This window comes from Pygoscelis adeliae, unplaced genomic scaffold, assembly GCF_000699105.1.
Source record: "Pygoscelis adeliae isolate BGI_AS28 unplaced genomic scaffold, ASM69910v1 Scaffold62, whole genome shotgun sequence".
Lineage (NCBI taxonomy): Eukaryota > Metazoa > Chordata > Aves > Sphenisciformes > Spheniscidae > Pygoscelis > Pygoscelis adeliae.
In genome coordinates, this window is record NW_008824401.1 from 7,130,417 (window position 1) to 7,150,032 (window position 19,616).

At 37.4% G+C, this 19,616-nt stretch overlaps 1 protein-coding gene across 1 annotated transcript in view; it reads right to left on the reverse strand.

Moving 5' to 3' along the window:
* Positions 1-10,552: 10,552 nt before the first annotated feature.
* Positions 10,553-19,616, reverse strand: part of N4BP1 (NEDD4 binding protein 1) — a 194,940-nt gene continuing 185,876 nt past the window's right edge. The window contains exons 3-7 of the mRNA XM_009320344.1: positions 17,226-17,356; positions 16,690-16,786; positions 14,792-14,899; positions 13,087-13,194; positions 10,553-11,072 (exon numbers count right to left, since the gene is read on the reverse strand). Of these exons, the coding sequence (XP_009318619.1) occupies positions 10,748-11,072; positions 13,087-13,194; positions 14,792-14,899; positions 16,690-16,786; positions 17,226-17,356 (769 nt within the window). The 3' untranslated portion in view covers positions 10,553-10,747. The remainder of the gene's footprint in view (positions 11,073-13,086; positions 13,195-14,791; positions 14,900-16,689; positions 16,787-17,225; positions 17,357-19,616) is intronic.

The window sequence follows — 19,616 nt, forward strand, 5'->3', positions numbered from 1 at the left end:
GAGAGGCAGCTTTGCCTTTTTGCAAGTGCAAGGATTGCAAGTGTTGCCCTGATGAGCTGCATAATGATAGGTCCTGATATAGACCTTCACACGCTCTAAAGCCAATACCTGCATCACATAAGAACCACACAGTAGGTATGTCATTTTTGCTTCTGAAATATGCACAACAGAAAATGTGCACCTATTTCCAAAATTGTTCAGTAGCATGGAGTGTCAAATCAATTAGTAGAACAGACAATTTTCAGAAAGGCAGTTAACTCAGATCAAATGTTAGAAAGTGTAAAATTTTAAGCCTGTTAAACTTGTATTGTACAATAGGATATGATTTAAGACCCAGCTCCTTCCACAATTACAGTCTGTACAGAGACAGAGTGAGACAATAGCATTGTCTGGCAGTTTGGTAAGTTGTTACAACTCACAAACACAATCAATTCTGAAATATAAACACGGTTTTCAAATATACTGTCATATTTTCAATCGTGGAATAGAACTTGCTCCATATACCCACTCAGTGTGTTTCAGAGACTTCTGCTGAACACTGCTTACGTATTTCTCACCCTTCTACACACTGATATCTGGTCAGACCTTCTGCTCCATCTCTGCATTCACTTAACCACAAGATAGCCTTAAACAAGATTCTAACGGACAGACTTTGTGCTTGTTTCACCCAGCAAGAAACTGGAAAGAAACCGTCATAACTTCAATTTTCATACTTTTTTTTTTTTAAAATAGTTTTATAGTAGAGGACTACTCACTATAGAACTATTCACTTTATTGTGTAAGGATGTCATCCTTTGGACTGGAAAGACCTTTCTAGATAGGACAGCACACAACCTCTACTGTTTATTTTCATACCAAACAAGATATCTCCTTGCCCAACAGCTTGCCTTCTTTTCTTTAGCTGAATTCATCTTGAGTATGAGTGTTTCTGTATGTTTACAGCATTAGGAGATACTATCTTAATGAAGCTTTTTCAGAGTACACCTACCCTGTATTTTATAGGAGGGAGAGAATATGTGCATACAACGCTAGTATTTAATCCATAACCACCACAACTAAATAGCAGTCCTAGTAACGAGAAGGTGTCACATATACATCAGATGGCAAAAAGAGATCTAGATTCTATTTCTGTCTGCCACTACAGCACTGACTAACCATTGGCAATTCTGCTAACTCTCCACTTCTCTTCCTCCCACCTAAGGGATTATGAACAGATACACACAATTTAAAGCAGACTCCCATTACATCCTTCTTACTATGTATCACTCACCATTAGTGCACTATGATACAAAAAAAAGACAAGCAAGAGCCTATTGGTAAGGAAAGAAATAAAGGGCCATAACATTTTTACAGGAACACTACAAACTCATTTAAGCTGCTTTATTATTTGTATATAATTAAATATCATATTAAAAGAAATCATAACCTCCCCTCCCAAATAGCTCCTCAAGCAGCAATTACATTTACCTCCTACCAGAAACATTTGAATAATGTCCCTGAAAGGCCCTGAAACTAAACCCACCAGATGGGGTAGATGAGATATTCTGGGCTTTTGCATGAATTATTTCAATCCATCATAATTTGGAAGACTCGTAGCTGCTGTAATACTGGAAAGCTTAATTTGATTTCCGTTTATAAAGTAGAGCTTTGATGGATGCTATAAAACAAAGGATAACCATCTAGCTACTATATCTTTATCTTCTCCGCATTTTTGTTGACAGCAGAGAACTGAGGGCTCTGACTCATGACCTACAGCAGTTTAAACCAATATGCCAGCTGTGACAACTGAGAAACCAACACACAGCACTCCTGCAGTAGCAAGGGTAGCTGAAGTGAATCTCTTGCAAATAACACTGGTAACATTTTAAGCCACTACAACATGTGCCGCTTATGAATCAGAGCCCTAAATAATTTTTAGTCAAAATTAATGTATTGAATGGTTTAAAACAAAAATAATTGTGTGCACACACTGAATCAGTAGAGACTCTGCAAATTAATTTCATGATCACACTAGCACTGTCTTAAGCCATTTAATTTTTAGTGCTATCTCCTTATTAATTTACTCAAAAGTCAGTTTCTGGCTCAACTCTGCAAGGGAAACAAGTTTGAACATTGTGAAGCTGTGTGTGGATGTTACATATTTCACACTAAGTTACATTCAGCCCTGGAAATTTCTCTTTAGATTAGGTGCTAGCAGCTGATAGATATGCATGCCAAGAGAATAAAAAATTGGTTAAAAGTTAAAATATAGCAAATTCTATTTCCCTAAAGTAAAGAATCCTTGGGTAGCTACAAATGCAACAGAAAACATCAGTTTCCAGCGAATGTCAAATATTACTATTTTAATGCCCCTTCACTTCAGAATGTCAAGAATGTCCTTATCCATATTCTTGGTGTTCTGCCAATAGGAGATCTGGCAAAGGACTCCGGTATGCTCTTTTTAATTCAAGGCCCTCTGCTGCAAAGATCTCCCACAGAAAAGTATTTATAAACTCCTCCTTCTCTTAGAAGATATTGCCAGACCTTCATGCTCTGCCTTTTAGATATTCCAAATTTTCTTCTGTCTTTGCGAAACACACAATTGACTTGGGTTCATTTAGATTCAAGGTGCAGTAATGCTCCTTACATAAAGGAGTCAGTCTCAGACTGGCTTCAGTATCATTTAGTCCTGTGTGCTTGTAAGTCACTGTCCCAGTGAAAGTGCTGGCCCCTTCCTGCCTCTGCTTTTGGATTCTGCTTTACTACTCACCAGGTTTTGGCAAAACTAGACAGCCAGCTCTGCTCTTGTCCTGTTACGCGAGTCTCTGTGGTATCTTCTCCGATTTTTAATGTAATCCCTCTGAATTTATTTTCTTTTTTTTTCTTTTTTTTTTTAAATATAATTTCTCATGCACTGATATCTTAACTTTTGGCAATCAGAATTGTCCAAACATCAGATTTCTGGTTGCAATTTTGAATTCAAAGAACTCATATCAAAGGTAAGTATATTACTACCAATTTAATTTGCATCTCAAACCTAAACTATTAGGAAACAGAAGAAAAGTACAATCCCTGAGCCAAGAAGCAAATGAAACCTAACAGACAGCAGTAAGGATACCAATAAAAGTCTAAAACGATACAATAAGACATACAAGTGAACTTCTACACTAAGATAGGGTAACTGTGCAAATACTTACTATGTTCATACATCATCCCATAACATTCTACATTCTCTTTGGAGACCAAGCATGCAACCGTTTACGTTTAAACTGAAGCGTTAACAAGTGGCTCCCTCTACTGTTACAAGAATGTCAGTACTGGTATTTCTTTCCAGAAACTGTTTTAAACTGTTTTGTGACCATCAAAATCATTATATAAAATTAAAGAACTGAAACAGTCACAGTTTGGATTCATCTTCAACATTTGTTTTAAAAAGGGTACCAACATACCTGCAAGCCAGCTTTTTATTTTTTGCTTTTATTTTTTACTAATAGCCTCTGAATAATATTTTGCTCAGCAAAGTTTTCTCTTAAAATTAATAATACTAAGACTCAATACCTCAAATATTGTATGCTCATTCAACAGCCAGGTAGAAAGTTATACATTACTTTGGATTTGAATCACAATGATCCCTATACTTAGTGACAAATGATAAGAAAATAAAACTTAATTGGTATGTTTCAGCAGAACTCTCATGTCTTTGGAACATAGTTTCTATTTTTTTAATTAAAAATATGTAATATTTTAGTTCTCTTATGTACATTGAAAGTATAATTCCTGAAACAGTTAAAAATGTACTCAAGTGGAGACTGAAAAGGGGAACCAATGCATTCAAAACCAGTTTCCTCTTAAAAAATGCTTCCTTTGAATTAGCCATTTAAAATTATATAATGCAATCTTACAGAATTTATGTAGCCATAAGGCAAACAGCAAAACTTGGTTTGTCATACACAGCTGCAGATTTTCAAAATTACAATGGAACCACATTCTAAACATAAACGCATACACACACAGGTGAAAAACATACATATCTAAAATCCATCTGTTTTTTAAAATTCATCAATTGTCTATCCCTTTTACTTGAGCATTGCAGTATTTCCACTGTATGCACAGGCACTTTCTCTGCTGTTGCAAAAGGCAGTTCAGAAATGCTCTTCCAGAACACAAACTACCCTAATATGGCACTGCAAGAGAAAGGAAAAAGCGCAGCACCAGCACTGAATACTAGGACTTGTTTGTAGCTTTGCTAATTTACAACCAGAATAGAATTATTTACATTACATAATGCCTATCTTAAAACTTAGAGAAAAAACTCCTTTCAACAATAAATTGTCGAACTTACCACAAAAATCTTGTACTCATCCTCACACCAGGAATCAGAGTCAAAGTCTCAGGACTTTATCTTGGAGACAGATGTTCTATAAAATGTTAAAGGCAGGGAGAGGGTAATGCCACATCACTCACTCATAAGGGATGCTCCCTGTTACTTTCCACTCAAAACACTGCTTCTAGTTGTGTTTTTTTCAGCAACCAAAGGTTGAATAGGATGAAGCATACTTTAGGAACAGACTTTAGAAAAAGAAATAAAGATTACAACATATGTATATTCTCACACCAGCACCTAAAACTGAACATGTATGCAACCAGGATACACCTAAGTGAAAGAAGACAAGTTCTTCAACAAGCACGTTCACACATGCGTGCAGGCTCCAGGCAGTTTAAGGGAGTCTATAGCTAATATCAGACCGAGTGCAAAGAGAGAAGGCCATTTCCCTTTAAATCTAAGAACAAACAAAGCAAGCCCAAAAATCACACTGGGGTTCTGTCTTCGCTTGATTAAGTAATTGTGTGACTTTGAAGTGATTCATCTATTCCTGTTTAAGTCCAAGCATGAATATTTATTTTGGCGCAAGAACATAATACTTAACATTTTTCAGGTGTAGCTCAATCATTCAGGACAAGAAAAATTATCCCCAAAAATCTCTGCCACCAGTTGCAGCAAACCAATTCATATGAATAGAAGCCTTGCTATATGCTGAGGTGAAAAGACTGAATCTCATCTCCTTTGCTACAGATAACTACAGTGTTTACACAGCATTTGCACCATTAAATCATAGCCCTAACAGGAAACACGTTTGATTGTATCGTATCATTTAGCAATTATTTAAAAACAGAAGTACAGTCTTGACCTCTCTGACACCCCTCACTTTGTATGTAGGCTGTTCAGCACAGTGGGCTACCTGCAGTTTGCCATCTCAGTTTAATACTGACATTACTATATTTTGTCAAGCCTAGTGGTGCAGACAGAGCAGTGAGATTTAAGCTCACCTAAAACAGGTACCTACTGTGGAGCTGCCCTGTACTCAGCTAAGGGCTTTGCTGTTACCACACAGTCCACCGCTGAGTAGGGGTTTGGCTTGTGCTCCCTCATCCCCTGTTGCTTTCCCACCAGCCTCTCTCCCCTCAGTGTCTCTCATTAATTCATGCTCAACCTGCCTGCTTCAGCTGCAAAATTGGTCCAAAGCACAGAAAACCAGCACAGCTGCTGCCCAGGCTGCCATACGAGCTCATAAAGCCTTCCCTTAAGCACTGTGTCAGTCACCAGCCACCCTCTCAGCCTTCCTGTTTCCTCCTGCCCCTTTCCCCTCCCTCCCAGCGACAGCTCACCTGAGGTGAAACAAGATGGATGCCCTCAGAGGCCTCATTTTCCACAGCAGCAGGGCTGTGGAATGATGGTTGCAGGGTGGATGATGCCAGAGCCAGCTGAGAAAAATCTTCACGTCAGCCCTAGACATCTTCCTAGGCAGGAAAGATGTCATGGTGGGATGAGGAGGGATTTACCATGGAGCTCGTTGCTGCGGTGAGGCTTGGGAGCTTGGTCACCACGTCCATCCACCATACTGAGCAGTTTCAGGCAAGTTGGTTCTTTCTTGTGCCTCAGTGTCTCTGAAAAATGGGAATGATTATGCTGGCCATCTGTGTGGAACATTTTGGTTGATCAGAAAAAGATACTCATCAAATACTCTCCTTGGCAATTCTGTAGTTCCCCATGTCAAAGCCCTTTTCTTCCATGTTTTCCACGCATTAAAATCTAAGCATTGTCTCAGATCTGTCTATAAGAATGGGAATTATGTAGTAATATTCGCACTACAAATTGACTCTCTGTGCGCTCATTCTCTGTGTTAAACAAAGGGGATTTACAATTATGTTGTTAGCTTATCATTAATCAATTAGTATTTTTTCATAGGCAAAAAGAATATGTGGGCACTTGCCACATACCCAGAAGGTTACCTGCTGCCAATAGGCACTGTCTTGCCCTCAGCAAACTTGTGAATGGACCTATGTAATGCTCCGGTGTGACTGTGTGGAAAAAACTTGTTCAGTTCTGTAACAGTCTCTTCCTAGAGATTTTTACCTACTTATATTAAGGTTTTCATCTTAACTTTTTTCAGTGAAGAACAGCTTTCCCACATTCCACAGTATTTTGACCATTTTTCATATTTTTCTTTCTTCATACAAGTTAGCATTAGAAAATAGTATTTTGCAATAAATACAACAGTGTATTTCATATTTTTAAACTGGTGTGCTTTTTCCCTTAGGTTCAGTCAACTCTGTCTTCCAAGATGATTGGAAAGGTGCCTGGAACACACAAGGCATTAACACTGGTAGGAAAAAAAAGCCCAAACACCACATTATGGGATACACTGAGAAACACAGTATGAAGACACTTCATGGCGTTAGCTCAGGTCCTTCAGGAACGACAAGTTCAGGCTCACTATCAGTGCAGGACTTGCTTGCGAAACCATGTTGCTCACTGTACACTTCTTTTGCCAGCACAGAACCCAGTAATATATCTGAAGTGTGAGCTGTCTGGGATCAGGAGCAATGCAGGAAGCAGAGTAGACAGCTCTAAGATCATTGCTTAGAGCAGGATCCTACTGGTCCCAAACCGACAAATCCAGAGTGCCTTGGGTGTCTGAACTGCGCTGTTTGCTAAACAAGGATCACAGCAGAACTAGACCACAGTTAAACATTAGTTATCACACAGACAACTACTTGAATGCACTCAGATGATTATGATATTTTATTGTTTTAGTATGGAGCTAGGAGATTATACGTATAACCTGGATTTTGGGTTTTTTGTTCCCTTTTGCTGGGTCTTGGCACTTTTTTACTATCACGGGTAAACTAGGGCTGTTCTGTTCAGGTAAAAGTAGTTATCTACCTGGAATTATGAGTATCTTATCCTAAACAGGGAAGTTCTGAGCAAGAACAAATAAATATTCCTTTATCTTCCCATTTCAGTGGAAATACCAAGAAATTGAAAGCTATATTAGTGATATATACCATCTCATAGAAAATTAGTTTATTCTAGAGATCAGGAACATTCTGGCTACATTCAGACTTAGACTTGACCTTTTCCTCTGCTCATTCCACTCTGAGCACTTTGTACAGTTGATACAGGAGAATCACAGACCAACTTTCTTGCATAAAAAAGCATTATTTTCTTTGCCATTAAAAAAATCCAAACAAAAACCTTGTTCTGTTAGGTCCAAGACAGCTTTCTCGGTTGCTGTGTTTCATGCAGTGCTAGTTCTGTTGTGCGCTGAAAGAGGCTGTTTATAGATTTTATGAACAGCCATACTTACAAAAAGTAGGCTAATAGGGAACTAAGAACAAGTGAAAACAACACTGAAAGACACTGACGGTTTTGTTCTAAGTGCAGTTGAGATGCCACCCTGGGTGTTCCTCTACCATATGGCATAGCATTGCAACAGCTCCACCCACTTCCCTCGAGGAAAAGACAGATCATACCGGTTATGTTTGTCATCTTCCCCATTAACAGAGATAGTGTTTAAAACTTAAAGCTGAAGGGACAATAGAACCTAAAAAAATAGAAAACAAAGAACCTTTGGCCTCGCTTGGTATCATTTTACATGAACTTTAGCTGTGACAGCTTGCTTTAACATCCAGCAATAAGCTTCTGCCATCAAAATCAATTACTTGTCAAGTCTGTCCTCTATGTGGGAAAAAGTGGTAAGATTACCAGTTTTAGATAGCTACTATTCCCTGCTAGGCTTCTTGTGTCACGCAAAAGTAATCAGCTACTACTCTGCTGAACACTTGGTGCTACATTCCTCTTTAATTCCTTTCAAATTGGATGTTTAGCATAGAAGTGAACAGCATATCAGCATTTACTAGCATTAATATAGTTCCCTAATCCACTGCTAGCTGGTGAAGGGTTCACATACCTCATCATGTGTCCCACACTATATAGTAATCAACATGGTACTTATCTTTTGCTGCCTCTGCAGTGACGTACTCCAATTTTTATCTTCCTTCCTGGTGACAAACAAATGAAAATTGTATTTCTTTATCTGCACTTCTGTACTGCACAGTTGGTTTCAGTTTTGAGTATAGTAATATGCAAAGGAGACATGGAATAGTTTGTATTGCTCTTGGCCCATTTCCTTGATTCTCCTGATTGCCTCTAGAAGAGCTTACTAGGAGTTAAGAACCTGACCCAAAGTTCCTGTGTCTCATTCCAATGCAGAACTAAGCAGAATTATCCAATTCACCACCACTGTCCTCCTTGGGATCCTATCCCTGTTAAGAAAAAGCCCTTCACTGGTCAAAATTTATTCCCTTACTACTTACTGAAATGATACCAACTCCAATCAGTGACAACAGACTTTAGGAACCTGCCCAAGTTTTTTATGGGGACAGAACTTGGTGATCACCTAGCACTTAGTAGGCGAGTACTGCTTCTTGGCAAACATGTACTGGTCAGAATGACTCTGCCCACCTGACTAATAAATTGCCCTCTCATTTATACAGAAAAAAAAATTTAAGATTTGTCTATTTGGATATAGAAACATATTCAAAACCTTTCTTCATCCTTACTTGTATTTTTGAGATGCTGTAATAACGCTGTTCCTAATACTTTTCTTTCGCTCTTGCTGCAATCATCTTTCAGTTTGCTCCTGTTGGGGGAAGAGCAAGACTTTGCCTTCTGTTTCTGACTTCACAATACATGTGAGAGGGCCATGCAAGAAGACAGACTTTCAACACTCTCTTTTCATCAGTATATTTCAGCTCTTTTGCTTTTAAGCAAAGAGTGATTTCAGAACCCAGGGAACTCCTACTGGAGAGAAAGCCACTATTCTTATGCTTTAGGGTAAGGCTCAGTATGTCAGAAGTTTAACATGGGCTCTGTAGCCCACATTTTCTTTACAGTCTAATTTGATCTTACTAATGTGAACACTTAGCACCAGAAGGTATAACAGACTTAAGCATGTACAGAGACATAGACACACAGTAATCTTCACTTTGCTCCTGCTCTTGAAAGTGGTCCTATTGGTCAGCTTTCACAAATTATGTTCCTTTTTTTCCACCTTACTTTTGGGATAGATCCCAGAACAGATTTAAAGGGGTGGAGCTTACTGTTAACTGCAGCGTATTAGCTCCACACAAGACAGCATGCCATTTCTATATAAACAATATCGCATTCTGTTAATAGCTTATCACAGCATTCAGATTTAGAACAGGCAGGGCAAAGACAAACAGGTAACAGTGCAGATTGTTAAAGATACTGAAATTATTCTGAAGGAGTATTGATAGTCAAAAGAATTTCCAATTTAAAAACCAATGTAGGTATCAGATTTTTTTAAAGCATTAGAAATATCTCCTATTAAGGAAAATTGTCAATTTACACTTTCTAATTGAAACCTTCCCTCTCTTAACTACTCTAGCATAGTGTCTCTCAACCTGGATGAACAGGCAGATGGATTTTCTTGGTTTTCATTCCATGGGCACTAAGATTTTACCCATATATACAAAGCTTCTTAGCTGCCCGTAACACAGATACTAAGCAGACTTCTGATAAGTTATTCATATAATGTACAATTTTATCCCTAACACTCTTACAGTTACTGTTATCTGTCTTGCATTTAATCTTTCCTTATATAAGAACGAGCACTTTAGAATATGTCAGAAGCCTTCCTGTCGATCATTACAAAGCAACAGATGCATAATGCCACCTTGTGACAGTACTTCAATAATACACTGAACATCCACTGCTGCCATACAGCGATCTTCAAACTGCTGTCCATAGACCCTTAGGAGTATAGCCTATTTCCAAAATCCACGATGCAGGCTTAAGGAAAGCAGGTTCACATATACACTACGTAGAAGTCTTTGTATCTGAAAATATTAAAAGGGTCTGTTTTATTTCCATAGAGAAATATTTTGAAGTTCATAAGTGAAGGAGGTACTAGTAGAGCATAGGTTTTCTAAGAATATCTATACTCTAGATACAAACACCAATACTGATACCTGACAGGTGCATGGCTTATGTTATAGTATGTTATGCGTGCATCTGGAAAATATATCTGAAGCTGTAAGAGTCATTTTTAAGCCTCTGACATGATTTTTTCCTTTTGAGGAAAGGGGTTTTTAAAAAGTGCTAACACAGTATTTAAAGTGATAGTAGTTCTTTAGAACTGCTACTGCTTTAATAAGCAATTCAAGTGAAGCAGAACATTTTTTTTCATTGAAAATATTACTACAAATCTGTAGTAGCAGCAGTTTTTAATTTACCAAAAACTGGCATCTATTAGCAACAGAACATACACAAAAAAATCTTTGTTTATACAAATAAAATTAGGTTCTGAATATTCACAAAGTAACATAACAGAGCAACATTTTTCTTCACATTGATATTCCAAGTTAGTCAGATCAGTTGCGATATAAAAACCCTATATAATATTCAGTCAAGCACCATGGCAGACAGTGCATTAAGATCTCTCATGAATGGATGATCAGCTAGTATTTGATCAATCTTTTGTCTTTGCTCATAATCAGGAAAAATTTTTATCAGGGCTTCTCTTAGCTGTACTGTTTCTGAGGCAGATCTCTGTGGTGGACTTGCTAGACAAGCCTGTGTGTTTGTATCCAGCGGAAGGCATGTTGATGAGCGATCACCAGGTACTCTGTTTTTAGGCTGTCGACTGCTACTGTGTGGTTTGGGGACTGGCACGAAGAAAGGTGTCTCAGAAGAATATTGTCCACTGCTCTGTAAAGACTGAAAATCTCTATGGAACAAAATAAAAATTTTGATTAAATTAAGGTAAAGGAGATGCTAGCTGTCTCTGTACAAATGCAGAATAGAAAAGTATGTATAACTCCTATATTTCACTACTGCTCAGCTAGTTACTGGTTAGAATCAAATGATGAGCATTTTTTCAAAGTGAAACAAAACAGTAGGTGTAACAGTTTTCAATTTGAATCTGACACTACTAACAACATTAACTAACAGTACCTAGGACTAGTTCCAATATGCTGTGAGTACTTTACTTGGGAGAATACAGCAACAGTCAAAGCTTATTTTATGGAAGTATCAACATCAGTATTATTGAGCTAAATGGATAAAAAGATACATTGAACACATGTACACAATAATTAAGGAAGAATATTCAGATCCTGAAATTGCTGAAAAACTTCATTGTCCCATTAATTATTGAGATTTCATTTCAGACTTTGAAAAGTTGTTGCTACTCTGAACTGCTAGGACTACAAAATTTAGGGCTGAGTCTACTTCAGATGTCACCAGGTAACACAGAAATGTGAACTGGAACTCATGTTACAGTCCATTCTCCTACCACCAAGGGAAACAGTCCCTAAATTACAGAGCTCTATTTTAAAAGCATTTAGGTTACGACACCTCCTACTACTCAACATGGAAAGGCTAATTGCTCGAGATCCTTCTAGTTTCTGATCTTATTCCTGGTGCCATTTATGCTTTCTGCATCATTTAACTCAAGTAGAAAAGTCTCGGGGAAGGAACAAAATGAACTCTTTACACTGGCACCTTTTCTCTGTCTTAAAAGACCCCACCACAGACCCCCAAAAACCAAAGCCTCGTTCCAGTTCCAAGTTTACAGATAAGAAACCAAGCTCTTCCAGAGTCTTCTCAGAAGAGTCTCTTTCCATTTCTACAACCATCACAGCCACCTCTCAGAACACACTGTTTTCACTTTATTTTTCTCAGACAGAGGCGGCTAAAACACAGTGTTCCAAATGACATCTCGTAAGGGTTTTATATTAGAGCATGAATACTTTCTTAGTGTTTCTTATTGGAGTTCTAGAACTGTGCTTGCTTTTTTCATGTCGACATTACATGCTTATTTTCAAATCAACCTGTGACCTGCTGGTATATACATGTCTCACTTTCCCCAGTTGTTTCCAATAGCTGAGATTCCTGCTTATTCTTTGTATTAATCCTTAAGTATAGCTTGCCTTTTGTATTGCTAATTTTATTTACCTCACTTGTTTCTAAAAGCTCTCTCAATACTCCTCGCTATCATTAGCATTTATAATTCTTAAGCTGGTGAAAGAAGAGCAAAGAGCAGCTTATTTTCTTGTGCAAAATAGTAAACCCATTCTCAAGTCTTGGCAGTTAATGCAAAGCAAATTCATACTTTGAATATATGCACATTTAAAAAGTACAATGATCTTAACGGAACAATGTATGTTTATTAATATTTAAAATTATGAATCAAATACAAATGCATTTAATAACAATGCCTCTCAAAAATTGTTTTATTAACAGTACAGTACCCTCAAGTGTGAAGTGAAATGCCTCTCCCATGAAAAGGATATAATTGTAGAGTGTTTCTTTTGTAGCACCTATTGTCCCACTATGAATAAGTCATCAACCAAGGTGTTTTAAATAACATTGCTGTAATTAACAGGATACCAGGCTACCACATACCGAAACCACTGGCAGCTTTGTGCAATGTTAACACAGTTTGGACCACCTTTGTATGAAAGCCACCACAATCAAGTCTCAGAGGAAGTTATTGTCTTAATTATCTTAGTTCTGAGAGAGATTTTGATTAGACACAAGTATCACCAGCAGTTTCTGAACAGACTGAAGTAATACAAAAAACATGTTTTTAAGCTACTATATCCTACAGTGTTGTTGCTTAATTTTACTGTACCTTTACTATATAGATCTAAAGAAGTGTTCAAGTGAACCAGGAAAACAGTTTATTTCACATTTGAAATCGTAACTGTCTCAAACAAAAGTGAAAACAGTGCTTGTACCTAGAACAGCCTTCACTTCGAAGGAAGTCATCTAATCTAGGTCCATTTCTTCCCAAAGGATCATCAGGAACCATAAATATGTCACCAGCAAAAGTATACTGGAGCAACCTGCAAGAGAGTTCTTTCAATATTATTTACTAACAATGTATTACACCCTTGCTGCCCTTCACCTCTGTAGCATAGGACAAGTTGCCTTAGAGCAACACAGACATTTCACATCAGGAGTCACTGAAACTTCACTAGTGACCCATTTTAGATACAGCCAGCATTCATTGTCAAAATAATTTAATGGGAGCTTATGTGAACTGTTCCCATTGCACTGCAGAACACTGAGGTGTTTTGGTTTTTTTTGTGGTTTTTTTTTTTTTTTTTTTTTTTTTTTTTTTTTTTTACAGCAAGGGTTGGATGACTGCAAATTTTTGCAAAAGACCAGGGTGGAATTTTCTAGGTGATTAGAGAAGATTTTTTGACTGTTCAACTCCCCTTCCTTGTAAGGATCTTCAACCACGTACATAAAATGCATATATTATCAGAAAACCACACAACTAGCAAACATAGCATTAGCTGTTTACAGTTAAGACACAAAGAAGCTTTTTTTTATGGAATCATTTTGGGACAGAGGGAAATCTGCTTTAAAGGAAACCAGTTCAACTAAATTTGTCTGTGAGGAGAGACTTTGGTATAGTGGAATTTCCCCAGATGTAAAACTAATAGCAGATGTTAACACAAGCTCTTAAAAAACCCCACAGACTCAGAATGACGTGCTAAGTATTCTTGCTGAAGTTCTGTAGGAGAACAGAACCTGACTTGGGTAGAATTCACTCAAGAAGTAGTGTAAATACCTACATAATTAGCCAACATCAATTCCATGTTCTCCCAGCTATATTGTGAGAACCCTAGATACTTTTCAATTATTTATTTCGTTAGACCTATACAGACCCCAGTCACTGCAGTAGATGTACTCTCAGAAGATGTCAGGAAGACTCTGAGGGATTAGTGGGAAATTTGGGCAATAGAAAATCATACTTAATAATAAAATGACCTGATTTAACTGGAGGGGAGAAAACCAAAACAAAACAAAAAAACAAATGAACTAAAAAAAAGAAACCAGTTGCACAGGAGAAACTATAATTCACAGAGAATTCACAGGCTGAAGGAGGGACATTTGATAGCTAAGTGAACTCATCTAAACCCAAAGGACATTCAAAAGTTGCAGGGAAATGGCTATAGGGGTATGTTGCAAGCGTTCATTATTTTGTTTAGCTATGCCGATTTGTTGTACTACAGTAAAGAGTGATTGATTCTGAGACCTTAGAAATGACACTGTACGTCTGCATCAGCTATCATGTCTCCTTGAAGAAATGAAATGTAAGCCAAGAAAGCCTGTGAGAATGGACCACAAAGCATATACTCTAACAGGATCTAACATCGAGCTTCAGAAGTGATATAGCTTGGCTGCTACACCAAGCTCCCATTTATGTGAGCAATTAACAGACTTACATTAGAGAATATAGGAATAATAGGGACATTAGACTACTTAACATACAATTATAAGGCCATGAATCAAAGTGGTGAAACAAACACAGTACTTTGTTGGGCTCTGTCAGAATTGCATGACAGATAAAAAATCCCACATGAAGGTAGAGTGCCTACAACTGTAAGGACAGACATGCTTTTAAGCTCTCATAGAAATTGAGTAATTCACCTTTTTTGAATAATTTCTCTCCAGGCAAGTGATTCTGTCACAAATTCTCTGAAGTTATCGTTAGTCACAATAACACCTCCAGTTTTATCAGCAAGGTCTAATAAAAACCTGTAAAATTAATTTCAAAGACCGTTAAGATAGTCTGCTTTGCTGAAAATTGTCTGAAGACCTAGAAAACTAAACATTTCACCATCTAAGAGTAATCTATTTGCATGAAAACAAACACTTTGATTACCGGGAAATGACTCTGTTTTGACCCACCATATAACTTTAAACAACGTTTTAGGCAGCATACATTTATTTAGTGCAGCAGTGTCTTCATGGGAGGCTTTCTTCCCATATAAAAACCCCACAAGCAAACCCCCCCAAAACCCATGGGATTATCAGATTCTGAAATATTTGTAGAGGTAAATGCTTTACAAGAGAGTACACTATTTATTACACATTCCAACACAAACTTATTTCCATATACTTTTTTGCTTAGCATTAATGTCCATGTTCTGCAAGATAGTGTTATGCATGTTAGTTGTTTGCTCTGTCAACACTTGCTAACAAAGAGTGCTGCTACCATTTTGTTGTTAAATAGGTTATGACAAAAGGTAACTACTCATTTATTAAGAAAATCCCATGATTTTTTTTTTTTACCTGTCTGAAAACAAGCTTTTTGCCATTTGAAACTATTTTAGCAAAGAGATAATGGGTAGTGTTCTTTTACAGAAATGTGTATACTTTTGACGAAAGTGCACATATGTTAGCACAACACTCATTTCCACAGTAATCTCAACTGTAAATACTGCACCTACATAGCATTTTATATGAAATGCTGGGTGTATATAAAATATTAGCATGTAAACAACTCCAACTGGGCTGCCTTCTCCATTTTTTTTGCTACAACATTATTACTTAAGAGATCAGAGTTGCTACATTGTAACAAGGAAGATAAATTAAGTGCACTCTACTTTATATATCTTGTGTATCAAGTTCTGCAATCAGGTACGTGACTGCAAAATCTAACAAAAATAGGCATGCCCATGATGCAAAAACCTGACGATTTTGTAGCCAGAAAAATAAAGTATGAATGATTATTAGTAGGAAGGAAGAAACCGAAATTCAGTGAACTGTAGCTAGCTGCAAAACACAATTTCAAAGCTGCAAACTGCTCATCCATGCAGATTTAGGAAAGCTGGTTGTGGAAAAAAAAAAACTTAAGCAGCACACGCTTTTAACCATGTCTCAAGACTGGGAAAATTTGGCAATAGCAGTGTAAGCACGAGGAACCCCCCCCCCCCCCCAACACCCAACAAAAAACTCTAAAGCTTACTGTTGTTCACTGAAAGATCATCCCCCCGTTTTGAAGTTGAACTTTGGTGCTTAAATTAACTTGGAAATTTACTAGCCTACACACTGTTACAAATACACTGCTCCAAATACACATCTATGTCTGTATGCCACAACAGCAACAAACCCCCCCCCCCCAGAACAGAACAGTACCTGATCAGATTTATGCTCATGCCCCCCAAACATAAAAGACAATTCAGGGGTAGACTGATGATCAGGAAAGCATAAAAACATTACTAAAACACTAATTTCTTCCTCAGTGCAAGCGATGACATTTGAAATGGATTAACTTTTTTTTTGTTTGTTAAAATTGCCATGAAAATTTGCCATTTTCCATGAATTTCTGAAAACAGTATGTACAATATTATTAGAGAATTACATATAAAAATGTTTCTTAGGACAGTAAAATAACGTAACAGAGCTCAGTCTGAAGTTAGATGCATAGCGCTCTGTCTAGACAGGTTGAAGAACTAGCTAATACTACCACTCATGAAGTATTACGCTTTTACAACCATTAGGCAGATGTTCAAAAAGACTTTAAAACTATGTATATTCCGTACCTGTCGTCATGAGCAGCAATTCTTGCTCCTAAAACCATCCTTGCAGGGGTTAAAGACAATATTCCAACATCCTCGAGCTGTGTTAAGAAATCCTGCTCTGTTAAAACATGAAACAACTGTTCTTAAAAACAAAAGCTTTCTAAGCTATTTATAGATTTGACAATTAATCTGAGATATAATTAGCAGAGAAGATAGGCTATTTTTGTACCTATTAGTCTACAAAAATGACATATTGATAGCTGAAGAATTGCTAATATTATAAAAACGGGGAGGAAGAGGTTGAAACTAGACATTAAAGAGCAAACAAAAACCAAACCAAACAAAAAGGCCTCCACTTATGACACATCAGTTAGCCTAAACAGCACTTCAGAGTGTCTCACATTGTATATGGAAACCCAGTTACTCATGCTGGGCAGCCAGACTGCTCAGGCTTAACGCGTTATGAAGTATTCCTTCTCCACTCGTTCTTCACAGAAGTATCCAAATAGTTACAATTTAGTTTAATAAAGAAAACATTAGGAAACTATTTCCCTCACCTGTAATGGAAGGATCACGTCTTTTTCTCCACTGTGGAACAAATACAGTAATATTTCTGTGGCCACGTTTCCAAAAGTAGTCAACAGCTATTGCAATTCCTCGACAGGAGAAGAATTTCCTTAGACCATGACTGGGGGTGAAAGAAAGAGAAGGGAGATTAAATTCACTGGAGTTTTACTACTACGAATACAAAGAAAACAGAACAAAACCTTGCAAAGTGAAGCTAGAAGTTACACATACAGCCTCACCAAAAAAAAAGGTAGATGGATGTTATAGATTAAAGATCTTATAAACGGAAAGAGATCTTCAGCAAAAGAAGAGAATAGAAACATCACTTTGCAACTTTATCGCTCAGTCTCCTTTCAGTTTTGTGGGCACAATGATATTTGAGTAATTAAAAGTGAGTTTAGCTTTAAAAGAGGCCAATAGTGATGGTGTCCTGGTTTCAGCTGGGATGGAGTTAATTTTCTTCCTAGTAGCTGGTATAGTGCTGTGTTTTGGATTTAGGATAAGAATGTTGACAACACACTGATGTTTTAGTTGTTGCTGAGCAGTGCTTACACTAAGTCAAGGACTTTTCAGCTTCTCATACTGCCCTGCCAGTGAGGAGGCTGGAGGTGCACAAGAAGCTGGGAGGGGGCACAACCAGGATAGCCGACCCAAACTGGCCAAAGGGATATTCCATACCATATGACATCATGCTGAACAAAAAAACTGGGGGGAGTTAGCCGGGGAGGGTGCAGCCACTGCTCAGGAACTGGTTGGGCATTGGTCAGTGGGTGGTGAGCAATTGCATTGTGCATCACTTGTTTTGCATATTCTTTTAGCATTATTATTTTGTCTTTATGTCAACCCATGAGTTTCACCTTTTTTCTAATTCTCTCCCCCATCCCACAGTAGGAGAGTGAGCAAACGGCTGTGTGGTGTTTAGCTGCCTGTTGTGTTAAACCACGACAGATAGTTTCCAAAATCTATTGATTATAGATTAAAATGATGATAATCCAATATTGTGGTAGTTCCAAATACAGTCCCACTGCAAAATACACCACCTTTGGTTCAACTGGTTCCCAAGGATTACATCTGAGAAGTTCTCTGATAATGTAAGATATTAGGGCCTCCTCTCCCTTCATTTCAACAATCTGAGCTACCATTTTCAAGCAAAATAATGAAATTTCTTTGAAGAAAGATTTTCAAAACACTGAAGAACGCTTCCAGAAAAATCAGCCACTGCCCAATATGAGTGATATAGAGATTGGAGTTGATGACCTTGTGAGGTCCCTCTCAATCTGAATTATCCCTATGATCCTATATGCCCATTTAACACATGGCAGGAAGTCCTCCTTTAGCAATTAACTGTCTAACCACATTCTGGGAACTGAGCTTCAGAAGAATAATGGAAGAATCTTAAAATAAAGCACAGAAGACAGAATCAAAAATACCTCTAGAATGAATTCCTACAAAACACCTATTAGCACCTTACGTAAGGCTAAATCCAGTTTTCATTCAGAAACTTTTCCCCTCACATTTTCATAGACTAGAGGCTACACTTAGACAAAACAAAGATATTCTTAGAAAAGACGCCTGATTCAGAACTGATGGCATGAACAGGCAAAGCACTTCTTACAAAGTAGTACATTATGTTTTGAGTTAGACGTTAAGTCACTACAAAGTGCTTCTCATAACAGTAAGTGATCAAGTGGTATTCGTATTTTAAACCAGTCCCCTAATTAATGTGCAATTGTATATTATAAGCCTAATAGTAAGCCTTATTAGTTTTGAATGGAATCTTACCTCTAAACTGCTAGTTTAAGCTACCAGGAAACCTTCTGAACAGAGTTTTCTTTAAAACATTTCAGTGGAAATATTTTACAGTGAAACTCAGCCTTTAGTAGCATTCATGTATCCTTTTCCAATTTTGTAGACTCATTTTAAAATAAATGTATCAAAATATAAATCTATTAAGGTTCTCTGAATTTGGAGAGGAACATTTTATGCAGAAGGGCAGAAAAATGAGTAAACTACATCTGAATTGTAAAAGACAAAAAAATCTGACTAATTAACAGAGTTTCTGGAGAAAAAAAATCCTATGCCACATTTATCCTAATAAAATCAAGTGTTCTTGATGTCAAGAGCCGTCAAATAAAGGAACGCAATTGCCACAGAAGAGTTACTCCTTGTAAACCTTCTAGGTCATAAACTTAAAATGCAGTCATCATCCTCCCACTTTAAGTTAAATATCCATTTCAATAAACTGGAAAATTCTGTTAATACTTTCACTGTATTAATGGCTCTCAACTGGACTTCAAGAGATGCAGAGGTCTCGATGTTCATGTTGAAAATTATGCCTTCTCCACTTGTCCATTCTCCTGTTTTAGAGCTTTAAACCTGCT